This window comes from Sinocyclocheilus rhinocerous, unplaced genomic scaffold, assembly GCF_001515625.1.
Source record: "Sinocyclocheilus rhinocerous isolate Xijiao unplaced genomic scaffold, SAMN03320098_v1.1 scaffold324, whole genome shotgun sequence".
Lineage (NCBI taxonomy): Eukaryota > Metazoa > Chordata > Actinopteri > Cypriniformes > Cyprinidae > Sinocyclocheilus > Sinocyclocheilus rhinocerous.
Window position 1 is genome coordinate 414233 of NW_015644072.1, and position 19257 is coordinate 433489.

The following is a 19257-nucleotide window of genomic DNA, read 5'->3' on the forward strand; positions in this document are numbered from 1 at the left end:
GATCACCAGCACTCAATCCAATTAGATGGACGTAATAATAGATTAGATTCAACTTTATTGTCATTGTGCAGAGTACAGGGCCAATGAAATGCAGTTAGCATCTAACCAGAAGTGCAAATAGCCAGTGTATATAAATAAGAGTAAATACGTACAGTGGGTAAACAAAAGAATCAAACCCCTTTAAAATAATCACATTTGGTTGCTTTGCAGTCTAAAATGAAGATGGACACAGTTTTTGTTTTATCCCGCTGTATTTACTCAGTGCAACTTATAACATCCAAGTGAAAGATATAACACCAACATGTCAGGAAAATAAAAAATAAAAAAACAGAATCACTGAGTTGGAAAAAGGATCACCCCCTTGTGTCAGTATTTTGTTGAACCACCTTTTGCTTTAATTACAGTCTTTAGTCTATTGGGAAATGTCTCTGTCTCTACTAACTTTGCACATCTAGAATTTGCAATATTTTCGTGGCCTTTCTTGAGGAGTGGCTTTTTTCTTGCAACCCTCCCATACAAGCCACATACTTGATTATGGAGTTAGAGCCATGTACAGGTATGCAGTCGTGGGTGAAACGGGAGTAGAGAATTGGGCTCAGAACACAGCCCTGTGGTACGCCAGTGTTCAAGGTGAGGATGGAGGAGTCGTAATTGTTAAGCTCAGATTTGTTGAGTGATTCTGTGTTTCCACGACTGAAGCGAGCATGAAAGATGTTCAGTTCACCTGGGTGTGTGGCATTACTGGTTGGGGGAGGGGTGCTATTTGATGGTTTGTAGTCTGTGAGGGCATGTGCCTGTCCACATATGCCGAGGATCATTGTTGTTAAATTTATCCTCAATCCGCCGTTTGTAATTATGTTTAGCAGCTTTAATTCCCCTCTTCAGATTGGCCCTGGATAAACCGTAGGCTTCTTGGTTGCCAGATTTGAAAGCTATGTCACGTGCTTTTAGCAGGAGTCTGACTTCCATGTTCATCCAAGGTTTCTGATTGGGGAAGGTTTTAATTATTTTATGGGTGGATACTTTATCGCCACACCTGTTAATGTGGTATAGAACAGAGCTGGTGTAGATACTAATGTCTGTGAGTGAGACCAGTGTGGCCTGACAAGCACTGGAACTCATGTTGTAGTAAAGAGTCTGCTTCCTCTAGCCATACTTTTACAGTCCTCACAGTGGGTTTCACACGTTTGATGATGGGGGTATATTTGGGGAGCAAGAACAGGGATAAGCGGTCAAATTGTCCAATATAGGGGAGGGGAGTTACTTTGTATGCATCGGGGATGTTTGTATAAACATGATCAAGAGTGTTGTCTCCTCTTGTAGGGCAAAATACATTTTGATGAAATTTGGGGAGTGCTGTCCTAGTTGTGCTGTCTTAGCATCCGGGGGTACATAAACTGATCAGCAGGAACAGTGGGATTTAGTAATAACAGCATCAGTGCACCAAGCTCTGTTTACAGATGCAAACGCCCCCACCTTTGCTTTTACCGGAGTCCACAGCTGTTCTATCAGCTCTGTAGATGTAGCACCCTTCTAGCTCAATCGCTCTGTTTGGGACTGTGTTATTGAGCCATGTTTCCGTGAGAAATATCCAATGTAACACACCCCAATGGAGCTGCGCAAATGCTGCATGCAAACAGCCGATTCGTGCAAAAAATACTAATACTAAGCTTACAACACGGCACTACAAATACAGGAAAGTTCAGTTACACATCCAGTTCAGTTACACATGTAATTACTATTTTCTAGCTGTGATTTTAAACATCTAGTTCTTAACTGTACTAAAATGAAAACTTAACTTTTAAAACTAGGCCTAATTTTTAAACTAGATGATTAAACTGCGTTCTGAGGACAAAATATTCTCAATAAAAATCAGATTGGGGCATGTTTCATTGCAGTCAAATGTGTGCTTTATGTTTGAATTACAATTTCTGTTGGCCAAAACAATGGATTTATATTTCTGTATTTACTTTATTTGTCTTTTTTAAATTTCATGAAATGATTTGAATGAATGAAGGGTTTATATAGCACTTCATTGTGTATAGCTGCACACCCAAAGCGCTTTACAATCATAAGAGGGGTCTAATGGCAAGTTCCCATTTTGTGACAACTTACCTAATTTACTCCAGAAAAGTATATTTTTTTCATGGGCAATAATGATGGAAAAGTTTAACCCTTGAATTCCACAAATTCCTCAAACTTTAACTTGTTCTCAATGTCATTTTCATATTTCTTGTTCATAGGATGGGGGGGGAATGTGTATCACTACCCCAAGTGGTGATACACATATTCATTAAGAGAAGTGGACAAATTTGTGTATCACCAATCATTTTCATTTGTACACCAAAGGGATAATTCCCTATACATGAATGAATGAATGAATGAAAAATAAGATAAACAAAATACAAAATAAGATAAACAAGCAGTTTCTGGTCCCCACTCATTTCTACAGTACATTTCCCATACTGTGGAAGTCAATAGGGACCAACAACTGTTAAATGATGACAGAATTTAAATTTTTGGGTGATCTTTTTTTTTTTTTTTTTTGAAGAAAATCATTAATTCCAAATACGACCTCTTTATGCATTAATTTAGTTATTTTGGTTTATGCATTCGAGGGTTAATAGCTGTTTTGTAGCCAAAAATTAAACCTTCACTGGAATAAAAAAAAAAAAAAAAAAGTGTGACAACTAGCCCCTGTCTACTATTTACCATACTGAATAGCAGGGCAGGAAGCTATGTTTGGGCCCTATATCTATACACTACAAATGCCCTCAACTAGAACATCATTATAGAGTAACAGAAAAATACACAGAAATTAAAATATGTTTTGAGGTTCACATATAGTACAGTAAATATGCAACATGTCAAAAGCCTAGTCAAAGTTTAGATGTAATATTAAATAGTCATTATAATACAATAAACACCCAGTTTATATAAATATTACAATAAATACCCAGTTGATGCTGTTTGATTATGGCTTCGAAGGTCGAAGCTTCGTGGAAGCTGCTAGCCCCGGCTGGCCCCTTTAGCCCTTGTGTGCGCAGTAAAAATGCGGCTAATAATTTCTGACTGGCATAACTGAACAAACCAAACAAACGTAAACGGGCAAAGGCAGGGCCCCCTACAAGCCGGGGCCCATGGGCTGCAGCCCAGTCAAGAACAATGGTAAGTTCGGCCATGCTGAATAGCTATATTCATCAAAAGCGAATTATTCAAAGAATACTACAGTAGTCTTTCATGGTACCATGGTACTATGTGATGACAAAACAATGAAAATGAATTCTGAGGTATAATGAGGCATGAGATTAAGGGTGTGTTCACACTTGTCATGAACCCTGGTGTGATTGCTCTGTTAGTGCGGTTCATTTGAGTAAGTGTGAACGCTGCCATCCGAACCCTGGTGCGCACCAAACAAGCGGACCGAGATCGCTAAAAAGATGGTTCTCGGTCCGCTTCCAAACAAACTCTGGTGCGGTTCGAATGAAATATGAACGCATCACGGACCAAACACTTCTAAACGAACCAAAAACAGGAAGTAATGACAAGATGCGACGATATGCGACATGATTTAACGACGCGGAATGAGCCGTACCATCTAAAACAAAATGAGCAGGGGGCAAACGTGGAGCAACGAAGAGGTAAAGTGCCTTTTATGAGCTCTTCATGAGTTCGCAGGTGGTGAAAATAAAATCATAAGTACACGCAGCAATGAGCGCGCTTAGTCCAGCAGACGGCATTATGTGTGTTCGACTTAAAGCGGCGCTGAGCAGACCGATCTCTGAATGGGTACTTTGATGTCATACATGGTCTGCACAGCACCACTTTAAGTCGAACACAGCTTTTGTTTTGGGGTATTCGGTGAGTTCCGTCGCAAAATATACGTCATTCAACCCGACCAATCAGGTTGTGAACGAATCACTGTGCCCAGGGTGCGAACTACGGGGGAGCTAGGGGGAGCTCGGCTCGTATCTTTGTAAGTCATTGTAAGCCTTCATTCACCCGCAAGCGCACGAACCATGAACTCACTCTACTTCCAAACTTCACGTTGAGCTCATCTCCTTTTTTTGCATGACTGGATTTGTCAAGATTCAAGTAAGTAAAATTCCTTACATATTTTTTTTGGTGTTTATTACAATGTCTAGAACACATACATATTTAGTTCTTTTGGAAAACATTAATCAAGACTCATTTGCTGCCAAGTACAAGTTCCCCATGAAATCCCACCGCTGGAACATTTACATCTTCTAGCACACCATCATCCTTGCTGTGATTAACGCCTGGCTCCTCTACAAGCGGGACTGTAAAACTCTGAAGATGACTAAGAACGAGATACTGAACAGGAGACAGTTTCAGGCACAACTTGCAACCTCTCTCATCCTGGTGAACACACACAACACAACACCCAAGAGAGGGCGACCATCTTCAGGGAAGACGAACACATTCACACAGAAGTTGACATCAGGGAGCCCTTTGGATCCTCAGAAGAGACCATCCTCAACAGATGTGAGTCCCCCAGCCAAGAGGTCATCGGACCACCCCCCACTGGATGTACGCAAAGACATGATTGCACATTTCCCAGTAAAGACGAAGAGAGGACGCTGCAGACACTGCAATAATGGATACACAAACACACTGTGTAGCAAGTGCAATGTTCGCCTGTTGCAATATTACAACATTTCCCTAAAAACTTACTAAAATGTAAAAATTTTGAAAAATCTTTAATTTCTACATCAGAGGCGTCGCATCAAATTTGCTCATTTTTTTCTATATTTTGGTATTACAGGGTTAAACATTATTCAGATTATTTACTCCAATATTTGCTTTGATTCAGACAGCCCCTCAAATCAAAATTATTTTTTTCCCCTTGTATGCAGTCAGTATTCTGTTGTTATCACCAATCAGTCTCTCTGAGCTGAGGAAACAACACGTCATCTGTGATCAATTAAAAATCATCCTTCCTGGAAGTGCGTTTAATTAGTCAATGGCGCTGTTTAATGGACTTTAACTGACCTATACTGAACAGAATGAGTTGACCCGCTAAAATGACGTGGCGCTGTGACGTCTGTTCCGCCGTCCGCCTCGAGGTTGTGTTTACAGTCAGATTTGGCGGGAGAAGATTAGACGATCCGCTTTCGGTTTAGATTACGTTCTGTTAAGAGCCGCGTGCGTCAATGGCGGCGACTGCGCCTGCAGCTCCCGCGGAGTCGGAGGTGGACCGCAGCGGAGCTGAGGACGAGCCCCGAAGCGCCGAGCCGGAGGAGGACGGAGGGAATGGGCAAGCTGGGCCCACCGCGGCCGCGCAGCAGCAGCAGCAGCACCGCCTCGCCAAGTTACCGCTGTCCCGCATCAAAACTCTGATGAAAGCCGATCCGGACGTGAGTCTAGCCAGTCAAGAGTCCGTGTTCATCATAGCTAAAGCCACGGTGAGATACACACACCTACACGTGCTGGATTCATCTCTTTTCCCTCCCTTCCTCTGTCTCTTCGTCTTTCTAACTTAAGTTCTGCCTGTCTCTTTGTGTCAAATATACAGTTTTACTTCTATTTCTCGCTCTCTGCCTACACTCTGTCTCTTGTTTATATTTTTTTCTGTAAACATAATAATAATAATAATAATAATAATAATGTGATAGCTTTTTCTGAAATACAAAATTTACAAAAACATTTTCTGCATAAAATTACATATTATATTTACAAAAAAAAAGAACAAAAAGCTGGAAATTTAACAGGCATTATATAACTCCATTTATAAATGCTTGCTAGAAAACATTACTGATTGGTAGGTTATTGGCTTGCACTTTTTTTTATTGATGTCATTTTTGCAATTTCAATAAAACCATTTGAATGTAAGCCAGCTAGATAACAATGTGATAGCTTTTTCTGAAATACAAAATGTACAAAAACATTTTCTGCATAAAATTACATATTATATTTACAAAAAAAAAGAACAAAAAGCTGGAAATTTAACAGGCATTATATAACTCCATTTATAAATGCTTGCTAGAAAACATTACTGATTGGTAGGTTATTGGCTTGCACTTTTTTTTATTGATGTCATTTTTGCAATTTCAATAAAACCATTTGAATGTAAGCCAGCTAGATAACATGATCTTGATGACAAACCAACAGATTTTGCAACAACAGTATAGAATGGATCACAGAAAACCAAACAGTTATGTTTTCAGGGCATAAAAATGGATGTGCAAAATCAATGAATGTAAGATTTTCTCTGTCTCTCTCCTTTTGCCTGTCAGTTTGAGATCTTTAGGTCTATGTATTCATGGTTTTGTTTGTCTGAGTTTGTGGTTGTAAAATCTTTATTTTATCGCAAATGTAATATGACTAAATATTAATAACTAAGCACTCAAATCCGAGGACCATAAGTTCTCTATAAAGTGTGACATTGACCGCCAATTACTGTAATTGCCTTAGCAATGAAAATTCGAATGAAGTTCTCACAGTGCCAGAAAAATATGACTGCTGCTATGACGCAGCAGCTGATAACATGTATAAGAGAGGAGGTATTAAAACATTTTGATACTAGCTTGTCTGGGTTTGTCGCATGCATGGATACAGTGCTTGTCTGTCTGGATATTCTGAATTGCAGTTCAAACTAGGCTAGATTTGTTGATATGTAAACCTTGATAGGGCCGTTGCTTGAATTCACAGGGCCAAGGACAAAAATTTATGGATGGCACCTCCTATACACTCGGGTGGGTAAAGACGGTTGTATCTCCGTTAATAAAATGGTACTAATTATTTGTCTGCCTGCAGGAGCTTTTTGTTGAAATGATCGCCAAGGACGCTCTTGTTTATGCACAACAGGGAAAGAGAAAAACTCTGCAGCGCAAAGACTTGGGTAAGTTATAAATTAAATTCTAAAATGGATTAAATCGAATTTTAACAAAAAAAACAAGTGGTATTTTATTGATGCTGTAATGATTGGTGCTTTTTCTCTTTTGGCAGACAATGCTATTGAAGCAATAGATGAATTTGCATTTTTGGAAGGTAAGGGAGTCGTAATTTAATGTTATTTCCTGCTGGCAAAGGTCTAAAGGAGTGGGAAAGAGTTTTATGGATCATTTTGATTGCCTATATTTCTTTCCTCCCTTCAAACCTCATTTTCCAAGAATGGTAAACCTAAAACCAAACAATATTCTGCCATGGTGGCAGATTATATGTGACCACGAAGACCTTTGATTCTAGGAATTCAGAAACAAAGGCAGTTGGTAATAACATGGCTGTTTCAACAAAGATATTCTGATTTGTTGTCTAGAGTTTGGTTCGCTTGTTTTTTGTGAAAGTCCATCAGTAACCTGCAGTGAATCGGCTCACAAAGGTGGTCTGAGTACAGTTGATGATTCACAGCATGAATGCAATCTGTCCTAAATTGCTGAAAGATCTTGTCCTAAATTATTAGTTACAATGATAAACAGTTGCAACAGTGTTACTTTGGCTGCTGATGCTACGGTTTAGACCCAAAAGTATAATGTGACATGCAACCTATGACGGGGAATTGAATCAAACTTTGGTGGAATGAAGCAATTCAACCATGTGTAAGCAAGATCATGTCATTAAATTCAACTATTTGCTTTCTGTATAACTCTTGTGTAGGTACCCTGGACTGACTGAAAAGGTGCATAGATATGAATATACAGACTGTCAACAAGTTCTGAAGTTTCGTTTCAGATTTGAGAAATCAAAACATGTTATTTTTTCATTGTGATGTTGGTAATGCTTTAGCAGTTTGATAAAATTGTATGGTTGTAAAGTGCAAATTGTATTTTTCAATATTCTAAGATTCTTATAACAATGTTTAGTGTTTAAATAAAGTGAAGCTCTTTTATCTTTTTCTCAAGAGTGTTGTTCATTGTGTGAGAGGGACAAAAAAAAATTTGTATGATATTTTTTTTATTATTTTTTTTTGTGTGTGTTTCTTGCATTGACAGATGTTTGGTTATCAGCAGAAAGTCTGGTCCGCAAATTATTCTTCCCACTAAAACCAGCGGAGATCTTTTGACCAACATGTGAATAATGAATAACAGTTTTTGTTTTTACGTGCCATAAATGTGATCGATCATATTACAGTGATTGGAAATGGAAACAATTCAAATTATGGCTTCTCTATGAATAATTGTAAAAAAAAAATAATAATTAAATACCGTAAAATGCATGTGTAGGCTTTGTCTAAAATATATGCCCATCCAAAATTAATTAGTATCCATTACACAGACAGAAAATAAACCCGGACATATTTGATGGCACTAACCTGGCAAACTGTGATCAGTTCTTTTTTTGAAAGTGCTTATAGTTATAAGACTTTTTCTTACTGCAAAAACTATTAATTTAAAGAACTAATTTCCTGTCATTTTGGCACCGTTTTGAAACCTAAAGTGACAAATGGGACACCCTATGTTGTAGACTTGTGGACAAATAATTGAGAATTAAAGTCCACAGCCGCTATATGCAAACAATAGCTTTTAAAACAATTTTGTTTTTATTGAGTTATGCAGTGACTTCTGGTGATTGTGTAGAAAAAAATCTGACTGAAGCTTGTCATTTTTGCGTGTGCTTTGCAGGTTTGTGTTCAATATGCATCAGACAGTCAGTGAAAGGACTATGAACAGTGTGCCATCTGAGGCTATTCCATAATCAGACTGTCAGTCGACCTCAGTTTCCAGGATGAGATCACTGTTTACCTGTAAATATCTAGGACTTTATCTTCAGGCATGGAGCTTAAAGACAATATTTTACTTGCCAACGTATCCAAAGATTTTTATGAATCACCAGTTCAGGAGGAACTGAGTAGAATGTGAACGATCATCACAGCATAGCATGTGTCTTTCCTGAGATTTATCTAAAGCATGTCCCCAGGGGAAAACAGTCTGCCATGAATGGATAGTCCTGGTGGCCTCTCAGTGTGAGAGATGCTGTCGATCCAGCAGAAATAAAAACGTTGCCAAAAAATTGAAAACCAATATTTTACGTTAGTTAAGTTGGCTTTCTGTCTTGATCCAGGACATAAAGTTAATTAATTTTAGATTAAGACAAGCAAGTATGTGAGTCATCACATGAGCAATTTAAACCATGATGAATAACTCTACTATGCATGCTGAGAATTCTTTGCATAGTTGTTTTTGTGTGGATGGGTATTTGTGATATGCTCCAATGACAAGTTAACAGAAAGACACTGTTCTGCAAGGGACTGAACTCACCAGCTGCAAAATTCATTATCATTGTTCTATGGAGAGCTCAAAGTATTTATTAGTATTCATCAATATTGCTATTGCTCACACTTAGGATTAGGAATTTGAATAAACCCTTAACCCAAAGTATTAAATGTTCACAGTACATGTTCTTCATTGTTTGTGCTACATTAACACTACAAGTCATATGGCTTTTGAGAAAAGGGGGTTCATTTGTATTTAATTGGTAATCCATAAAAGCAGACTACCCTGTAAAAACTTACCGTGAATTTAACGGTAAAAGACTGTAAAAATGCTACAGTAAATAGAATGCAATCTTTTGATAAGAGCCACAACAAATTAGTATTCACAATGAAACAAGCTAAAGCATTCAGAATAACTGAATAACCACGTCTCTGCATTGTGGCGAGTTTAGCATAAACAAAGACTTAGATTTCATTTAGAAGATCTGGATTTAAATAATCAGATCCTTAAGATTTTAGAATTGAATCATTAGTGCAGTGATTAATATGTTTCCAGCATGTTTTGCAGCAATTGTTTTAACCCTAACTGATGCAGTGTGTAGCTTTTCATTTCTTAAACAACCATGCTGAAAGAGGTACCCATGTCCATATTCCAGGATGACAATGCCAAGATTCATCAGGCTCAAACTGTGGCCATCACAGAGTCCTAACCTTAACCCCATTGAAAGTCTTGGGATGTGCTGGAGTTGACTTTATACTGCCTATCCAAAAAAAAAAAAAAAAGGTTGCCCACTCTAATATTTTGTTGGAGCGCCTTTGGATTTGATAACATTGTGCTTTCATTGTGGCATTGTTTTGACAAACTTATGCAGCATTTATTTCCATCAAGAGTTGGCTTGAGTTTTTGGCAGAGATCTAGTATTGACAATAGGAGAGTCCTATCCCAAAAAAAACTTTCAAACAGGTTAAGTTCAGGACTACTCCCGCTCCTTAAACCACTGTTTCACAATTTGGCCCCAATGAATCTTGACATTGTCATCCTGGAATATGGACATGGATACATCTTCCAACATGGTTGCTTAAGAAATAAAAAGCTATGCACTGCATCAGTTAGGGTTAAAATGATTGTTGCAAAATATATAGCATGCCAGAAACATATTAATCACTGCAAAAATGATCCAATCCTAGACTCTTCACTAGTTGCTTATTTAAATCCAAATGGCGACTTTTTTTGGCCAGGCAGTGTAGTTTGACATATGTTGAATTTACAGAATCTGAATATTATGAATCCATAACCTAAGATGATGCAGGTGTTTTCACTTAACAAACATGTTATCTGACAAGGACAGCTCATCTGGATTAGGTTTCTGGCTCATGGGCAATGGTTCAAACTTGCCACCTCTCAGTCACTATCCTCAATTTTTTCTCATTAGGAATACTCAAGTAAATGGAACAAACTCCCCCCAAATACTCAAGCAGATGATGCTGTTTGTTTAATGTAAAAGTTGTGTGCATTTGTCAAATGCCCGTGAACTTGCTCTTGGTTCACCAAATGATCAGAGTTTTCTTTGAGCAGCAGCTGAAATGTTTTATTCGATGTGATACCTTAATTGTCAACGAGATATGGGGGCAAGACGAGATATTGGCCCATGGAATCAAGTGAGGTCATGGACATGGTATGTTTTTGCAGCTGAATTCTTGCATGCCTTACACACCCACCTTGGACACGCAGATGGCATATTTTCGATCTAATGATCTCAGGTATGCCGAAACCATAAAGTCCCAACAGTTTCTCCACATGACTCAAGAACTCGACATGAGGACGGGCTCTAAATGTCTGCACATGAGTATCCCTATTGATTCCTGATGTTTTGTTCGTTCGAATGTTTTCTCACACTCCTCCCTGCAAAACAGACCTCAGGACTGTATTTTATCCTGCTCCCACATTTTCAACTGCAATAAATCATAAGTTTGCCAAAAGTTGGGCATTTTAATGTAAGGTGTTTCCTTCCCTTCAGCATTCGACCTCAGACACATATATAATTGTAGAATGCTGTTTTTAATCTTCTTTCTTCTAATGTTGGAAGAATTCTGTATGGATTTATTATTGAGAGCTTTGCAGTTGTAAATTCTCAAGCAAACAGGGATGATGGGCTCAAAATTGCAGCGATTATGCCAATCATCGCACCAGCACTTGCACAGCTCAACGTGTTAATTGAAGAGAGTTGTGCATTTCTCAACAGTGAGGGGAGATGCTACGACTGTGAAAACAGCACACAAGGGGGGGAGTGAGGGAGATGTGGGTGTGGGTGTGTTAGAGTGTGAGAGAAAAAATAGGGGAAGGGAGGGAGAGAGGAGAGAAATAAAAACAGCACAAGAAGACAGCAGACAGCACGGAGGAAAAAATCCCTCTGAGGTTCCACCATGTTCCTGCAGACTGTCTCCATCCTCTTCCTCTGGGCTGTCCTCTTCGGCTGCCTGGAAGGTAAGGTGAAACTCTCCCTAGCATCTGATTGTGATGTTGGAACGGGGCGGTTGGGACCAGATCTCGGCGGGAGGGAAAGAGGCATAATGCTATGATAGCCAGACCGGTTCAGGAGCTTCGGATGCTGGAGTTTCACGCATGTCTGAAGATATGAGGTGTGTTAAAGCATGATGGGAGGCACAGGAAGCTCCAAAAAGGACAAAAAAGGAGTCCAAATTTGATTAAGACACATGATTTATTTTGCAAACTGTTGAGCATGCCAGTTAATATGCACAATTTATGATACTTGATGGATTCCAGGTGCGATTCTGTGCTGAATTCTGTTGCCGGTTTTTGATTTCTGTCTATGCCAGGGAAGGGTGTGCAAATGCAGCGAGATGTTCAGTGCTGCATGCAGTACTCTCACGGCAAAGTCCGGACCAAAGACGTCCTGAGGTATGAGAGGCAGACAGAGGGGCCGGATTGCAGCATAAGAGCCATCATGCAAGTATTCCAGGCATCCTGGAGCAATCACAGACATGGAAAATATGCCCTATTTAAGCTCACAGGCATTGCTGTCTAAGCAGGTCAGATTTTTATTACTGAGAGCGGTAATTGTCAGGCAAGTAGAGCAAAAGAATGCACTCAGGCTGGGTGGACAATGCCCAAACTGTTTCTTCACAGAGGCCAATTTAGACTGCACTGACTTGAAGCGTAGCAGATTAAGAGATTTAGGATTTGCCTTATGTAAAGAGAGAGGTTTTGGGGGAGCTCTTGAGATCTTGGCGCTCACGTTCTCGCTTGTTTGAATCACGACAGATTGTACACCAAAAAGGCGGTGAAGTGCGCTGATCCAAGGGACAGGAAGGTGAAGAGGTTACTACGGAAACTGAACCAGAGGATGGGAGCCAAAGCCCGCAGGACCATGTGGCTACATCCACATATGAATCTACCCGTCATGTCAGAGGTAAGATCTCCGTGGATTTAAGGAAGTAACGGCATCAGTGTCCAAATAAAACTTATGCTCTGTGGTCCAGAAACTGAGTGTCTTGAGTGTAATTTTCTCTTTACAGGTCGCAGTTGTTAACTCTCAAAAGATGAACAAGGTAAACAAGGTCTGCAGGATGCCATTTTAGTGCAACATTTGTGGAAGTAAAAATTTTTCCATCGATAAATTGATTTCTAGAGATAATGTATCAACCTGACGGATATACCATAAGATCAGAGGTTAAAGGGTTAGTTCACCCAAAAATGAAAATTAGCTTGTGTTTTACTCACCCTCGAAGCATCCTATGTGTATGTGACTTTCTTCTTTCAGACGAATCCAATCAGAGTTATATTAAAAATTGTCCTGGCCCCTCCAAGCCTTAACAATGGGGGTAAGCGGGTGTTCAGTTGTCAACAGTTCAGAAGACGTGAAATAAAGTGCGCGCATCCGTAATAAAACGTCCCTCACATGGCTCCGGGGGGTGAATAAAGGCCTCCTGTAGCGAATCCATTCGTTTTTGTAAGACAAATATCCATATTTCAAACGTAATACTTTTTTCTCACTTCCGCTGACTGTGGTATGCGGAAGACATGCAGACGGATGACGTAAGACGTATGCGTTGCACGCGCGCCTCTGAGAAATGCAGGAGCAAAGGAAACAAAGTTTCCTTACTTTAGCAAAGGAAAACCAGTCTCCTCTTGGCTTATATCAAAATCCTCCGACATTTTTCTTTACAAATCCTCGTTTTGTGCTTCTAATTCGTGACCGGCGTTTTGTTTTGTTCTCTCTCCGCGCTCATCACTAATCACGCAACGTCAACGTCTTACGTCATCCGCCGGAACGCCTTCCGCATATGACAGAATACCGGAAGTGAGAGAAAAGTGTTTATTACGTTTGAAATATGAATATTTATCTTACAAAAACGAATGGATTCACTACAGGAGGCCTTTATTCACCCCCCGGAGCCATGTGAGGGACGTTTTATTATGGATGCGCGCACTTTATTTCACGTCTTCTGAACTGTTGACAACCGAACACCCGCTTACCCCCATTGTAAGGCTTGGAGGGGCCAGGACCATTTTTAATATAACTCTGATTGGATTCGTCTGAAAGAAGAAAGTCACATACACCTAGGATGCTTTGAGGGTGAGTAAAACACAAGCTAATTTTCATTTTTGGTTGAACTAACCCTTTAAGAAAAGGTATAAGATTCTGTATACCAACACAATCAATGTGATTTCAACTTAGTTTGAAACAACATTTGTGTTTAATTGGTAAATTCCCAGTGAAGAACTACACTACTATAATCCTGAAGAGACATCCACCGATCAGAGAAGTCGCTGTTACCATGGAAACAGAAATTTCAGCCGTCTAATCCCATGAGGAGTCGTAAATAAGAATGCATGGATATATAAATAATTCTGGCCAATATATTGCCTATATATGTTATGGGGCCAATATGAAATCTGAGACTACTCAAGCCAATATATATTTCCAATATCATCCGATACTGTTCAATAAAAAAATGTCCGATATCAGCCAATATGTTACCAATAAATTATGTGTCCCTAGTTGTTCAGTCAACTTAGATTTGTATATATTTCTTATATTTTGCAATAAACCTCAAATATATGATGTTTCATATTAATAATTAACAACTTATGGTCAGTAGTTTTAGTACCATAGTTTCTGATTCAGTTACACAATTTGTAAAGCTGTAATGAATAGTCCTTTTTTATTAATTATTTCTTTTATTTTATTTTGAACCAACTTTAGAGCCAAAGTTTATCATATGTGATTAATCTAGGTACTAGTCTGTTTGGTTAAATGCTAGTCTTTATACTTACTTATATTTTATACTATGACTTTGTAATGTCCATGAATACTTAAGTAATCACAGTTGCTTTCTTTCCTTTTAGACCAAGTGAAAGTTGAGGGAGGACAGGTGATTCATGAAACTCCAGCCTTCTTGTGTGTCAACTGTTTTCTTATATGTATAAGAAAATTATATGTAGACTCATAGCATTCACTACCAAACACTATGTTATCCAGATACATTGTGATATTTAGATGTCTTCTCAAATGACTGTTAATCTATATGCCAAAGTATCCTTCTCTGAGACTTCTTAAAGGTTGTTTATAATCTCTGCAGCTATGTATAGTCTCTATAACTTATATAAGCTCTTCTATAGAGTCCAGTAAGCTGGTATGACTGTTCTCGACCAATTTATAGTGCAATTACAGATGATCTTGTGTATGTTAAAACACAACTAATTTTTATATATAATAATAAATGGGAAAAAAAATGTATGTATGATTTTGTTTTTATTGTAAAAGACTAGTAACTTATTCCCCCTCTCCTAGTGGATGAGAGGTTAAAGGTCTTTTCACACTGTGCTTAACCCGGGGTTATCGTAGTTCTAAACCACGTTTTTAACCCTGGGTAAAGGTACGTTTAACACCTGTAGTTTGGAATTGGGGTTATCACCGTTTTTTACTCTGGTTTATGAAAGCCTGCTCCGGAACAGGTTTAGCCGCATTTTGCGGTGTCAGATGTGTACAGTGTGAAACGATGCGATGTTGCAATGTTATGGCTAGATGCTTAGCAACAGACAGCCAATCGCGTGGTTCATATTCATGTGCTGTGGACCATAGATATGTATAGGTAGAATCCACATTCGACCGCTCCAGACACGTCGACGCGTCCGCCATCTTGGAACGGTCTATATGTCGTCACTCAGAATAAAAATCAATGAATTTCAAGATGCAACAACTTTGTGCAGCATCTGGTTATAAAAAAATGCCTAAATTTAAATTCTTGAAGAAACTGGATAAACCTTCACAGGTTTGGTTTGTGTTTTTAATATGTATTAACTCAATTACAAGTTTTTAAACTAAAGTACCTTTTAAATGCCTTGTTAGCTAATGGCTTCATCTTGTCGTTGTGTTAGTTTAGCAAAAGCTTCTTCTGAAGTCTAGTGAAGATATAGCTATTAATGCGTATAACTACAGTTGCAGTGCAGATGCCGGCATTGCTCTCGAGTGTTCACGGACCGGCTTTGACATTCCAATATGGCGGACGGCTTACGTATTAAACAGCCGCTAATATGCATCTCTAGCTATACATATGCTTTGGACAGTCACGGAAGCGTTTGAGGAGAAAATGTCAAAAAGTGATGGAAAACACGTGAACTGGAGTGATATATTTAACAATATTACTGTTTTTTTCTGTATTTTTGATCAAATAAATACAGCATTGATGAGCATAAGAGACTCCATTTACATTATACAAATCTAAAAGATATACCTGTGTGTGTGTGTGTGTGTGTGTATATATATATATATATATATATATACATATATACCCAGGATTAATTGTTAATCCCAGCTAAATTATGAGCAGTGTGAAACGTGAAACAAGAAACCCCAGGAATCCTTTACCCGGGGTTTAGAATGACCCAGGCTTAACTATTTCCAGTGTGAAAATCCATATTTGAGTACATTTTATTATTATTTCTTCAGCGTTATTTTAAATGCATGCTCTATACTTGGAAATATATGTAATTGAACCTGTCCTCCAATGTAAAACTGCCAAACAAAGTGTTGAAAAATGCAACAAATTCAAAAACATACATTTATATTGAAAGGCAGCGATCTGTAATATATCAAACAATACATAAAACTTGAATTATATTTCCCATTAAAAAAATACGTAGGCCTATCCAAGTTGTGTCATTACTTTGCATCAACCCCGTCAGGATTTTCTGAATAAATCAGGTAATGTAGGCATCTTTAATTCTGAGGAACCCTTTCCTATTTCCTGCTCATTGTGGATCTCACAGTTTCAAGTGATTATTACGTTTTGAATATGGATATTTTTCTTACAAAAATGCATCGATTCGCTACAGAAGGCCTTTGTTCACCCCCCGGAGCCGTGTGAGACACTTTTTTTATGGATGGGCGGTTTTTATTTAAGTTCTTTTGGACTGAAGCAATGCAACACCCACTGAGTGGCATTAAACAGCTTGAAAGATCAAAGACAATTTTTAATCTAACTCCGACTGGATTCGTCTGAAAGAAGAAAGTCATATACACCTAGGATGCCTCGGGGGTGAGTAAAACGCAGCCTAATTTTCATTTTTGGGTGAACTAACCCTTTAATAGAGAGTGAACATGCCAGTTGCCAACTGCTTTAGCCATGCAAGTCAGGCACAAATAACATTTCGTAACTGATGGGTTTTAAAGACAGTCTACAGATCCTTTGGATTCATATTAGGAACATTTATGTTGCTGCTACATGGCAGCACATAATAATGTTTACCATTACACTGAACCTGACATAAGCTTTGTGTATTTTCTAAGCTACTGGAGACTCAGATTGAGACATCCACTGAAAGGATTGTTGTATTAAATTAAATAACAGTTGAAAAATTAGTTAGTTGTCTTAATTTGTTGTCTTGTCGATCAGTTGTTGTAACCTCAGCTGGACCTTCGTCAACACCGTACAGTTTTGTCAACTCTGTCATTTTTTTGTCAACTCCATCACTTTTTAACCCTGTCAGATGATGGTTGCTGTTAATATTGAAAGAAATATTTTTTTTTTTCCTTTTTCAATTTATTGTTTTAAAATGGTAAAGTGAAGTTATATTAAAAAACAATTCAGAAAAACCTGTTCCCTTACATGGTTCATTAGCAGAGACTTTTATCTACAAATATATCCGTTTATAATAATGTATTATGAAATAATAAAAAACTAACATTTTTAAACATGTTTTGTCCCTTGTCTCAATAATCAGTGAATTATATAAATAATAACACATTAAGTAGCAGTATTATTAAATAATAAAAAACTAAAATTTTTAAACATGTTAAGTGGCAGACTTGCATACATTTTATCAAAAGCAACTGCATTCAAGATACACATATTATCAGTTCTTGCTTTCCCTGGTAATCAAACTCATGACCTTGGTGTTAATAGCACTATATGCTCTTCTACTGTTTGAGCTGAAATATGTCAGAGTGACTTATTTGCTCATTTCTGTGTATGGATGGATTATTTACTGTACATGTCCATGCTATGTGCCAGAACCAGCTGTGTGAGGTTTCTTTTACTTCATCTATCAATCCACAAAAACATGCATTCAGGTAAAGATTCTTCAGTCCTACCATTACACACCACTAGAGGATGCTGTTTGGTGGATGATGTTGTCACAGGCAATCGGTTACAGTTTGATGTGGTTTGTTTAGTTGAGACAAACACTGTAAGTCATTTTATTCCTGAGACATTTATTCATCTTAACACCTTCCAGAATTCAAAATACCAAACAATTCAAGTCAACACAACAAAGATATACCTGTGTGTGATGAGTGCCCACACTAGACCATTAATTAAAAATGGCAAACTCAAAATAAATTAATAAGTACAAATAAATTGGTACCAGATAAATACTCATAAATAAGAAATATTACACAACATTACACCATTTTCACATAGTTTGCATTTAAAAGCATTCTCTCTTAAAAGTGTATACCATTTATCAAAACCCAACAGAGAGGATTGTGAAGTGAATCCATTATACTGATACTGATATGGGACATTTGGAAACTGTGGTAAAGATTCAAGTATGTCACACAGAAACAGTTTCAATATGGGCAGCACAATCTGAGGATATTTATAAAGCTGGCAAATAGATCTAAAAAAATACTTAAAACAACCAGCAAAGCACAACACAAACTGGCTGGAGCACATGCTAGAATAATCAGTCATATTCCACCACAAAACAAAAATCGTACTCAAGAATGAATCCAAACAAAGAATCTAAAGGCCATTCTTCGCGCAAAAATGAAAATTCTGTCATCATTTACCAAACTGTTGATGGTAGCCATTGACTTCCATTGCATTTATTTCCATACTATGGAAGTCAATGGCTACCGTCAACTGTCTGGTTACCACCATTCTTCAAAATATCTTCTTTTGTGTTCAACAGAATACAGAAACTCATACAGGTTTGGAAAAAGTGGAGGGTGAGTAAATGATGACAGAGTCTTCATTTTTGGGTGAACTGTGCCTTTAAGGGAGGAATTATACTTCACAGTCCATCACAAAACAGTGAGTAAGGCAAAGCTAAATTCATCAAAGAAACATTACATAATATAAATAATTTAATACAATATCATTCAATATCATATAAACATCTACAAAAATGACATAATTGATAAACTGGATAACAAAACCACAATAAGAACACAAAAGTAAGTCAAAATGTTCCCTTTGTCTCTACATGCGTCATCTATGAGTTATGGCATTGTGTGTATGAGGTAATATGGCATTAATTAATAATGCTGGTTTAATGACATCAACTAACTCTAAAACAATATTTATACTTTAAACAATTTACAAAGACCTTGATGTTTTTAACAGTCTCAAATCCGCATTATAAAACTAGCATAGTGTTATTTTAATTGGGTGCTACTTTGCCTTGGATGTAATTTGTTTCAAAGTAAATAAAAATACTGGCGGATAATTCCCACAAATCTTACACTTGCATTGGCGTGTCACTTAGTTACATTCTCAACACACTGATATGTCTGTCTTCTTTCCAACATTTTATTGAGCGTGTTCTGATTTTCTGA

The 19257-nt window shown here is 37.9% G+C and overlaps 2 protein-coding genes across 3 annotated transcripts; both read left to right on the top strand.

The window, feature by feature from the left end:
* The first annotated feature begins 4978 nt into the window (after positions 1 to 4978).
* On the top strand, positions 4979 to 7839 carry pole4 (polymerase (DNA-directed), epsilon 4, accessory subunit). The gene is made up of 4 exons (XM_016575537.1): positions 4979 to 5426; positions 6778 to 6862; positions 6970 to 7011; positions 7618 to 7839. Exons 1-4 carry the CDS (start codon positions 5175 to 5177, stop codon positions 7629 to 7631), a joined length of 393 nt encoding a protein of 130 aa, XP_016431023.1. The 5' UTR covers positions 4979 to 5174; the 3' UTR covers positions 7632 to 7839.
* A 3397-nt stretch (positions 7840 to 11236) lies between these two features.
* Positions 11237 to 14930, top strand: LOC107757932 (C-C motif chemokine 20-like). Of its 2 annotated transcripts, XM_016575539.1 has the most exons (5): positions 11238 to 11657; positions 12011 to 12140; positions 12456 to 12603; positions 12710 to 12742; positions 14544 to 14930. In XM_016575539.1, the coding sequence occupies exons 1-5, from the start codon at positions 11597 to 11599 to the stop codon at positions 14550 to 14552; spliced, it is 381 nt and encodes a 126-aa protein (XP_016431025.1). In that variant the 5' UTR covers positions 11238 to 11596; the 3' UTR covers positions 14553 to 14930. The 2 variants fall into 2 exon arrangements, with proteins under 2 accessions (XP_016431026.1, XP_016431025.1); XM_016575540.1 differs by lacking the exon at positions 12710 to 12742 and having other exon boundaries at positions 11237 to 11657.
* The last annotated feature ends 4327 nt before the right edge of the window (positions 14931 to 19257 follow it).

What these genes read in the sequence shown, in the direction of transcription:
- pole4 (XM_016575537.1), top strand. Translation starts at nt 5,175, where the DNA reads ATGGCGGCGACTGCGCCTGCAGCTCCCGCGGAGTCGGAGGTGGACCGC. An exon ending in TCATCATAGCTAAAGCCACG is followed by an intron (nt 5,427 to 6,777) that starts GTGAGATACACA and finishes GTCTGCCTGCAG; the next exon opens with GAGCTTTTTGTTGAAATGAT. An exon ending in TCTGCAGCGCAAAGACTTGG is followed by an intron (nt 6,863 to 6,969) that starts GTAAGTTATAAA and finishes CTCTTTTGGCAG; the next exon opens with ACAATGCTATTGAAGCAATA.
- LOC107757932 (XM_016575539.1), top strand. Translation starts at nt 11,597, where the DNA reads ATGTTCCTGCAGACTGTCTCCATCCTCTTCCTCTGGGCTGTCCTCTTC. An exon ending in CCTCTTCGGCTGCCTGGAAG is followed by an intron (nt 11,658 to 12,010) that starts GTAAGGTGAAAC and finishes TGTCTATGCCAG; the next exon opens with GGAAGGGTGTGCAAATGCAG. An exon ending in TGCAGCATAAGAGCCATCAT is followed by an intron (nt 12,141 to 12,455) that starts GCAAGTATTCCA and finishes GAATCACGACAG; the next exon opens with ATTGTACACCAAAAAGGCGG.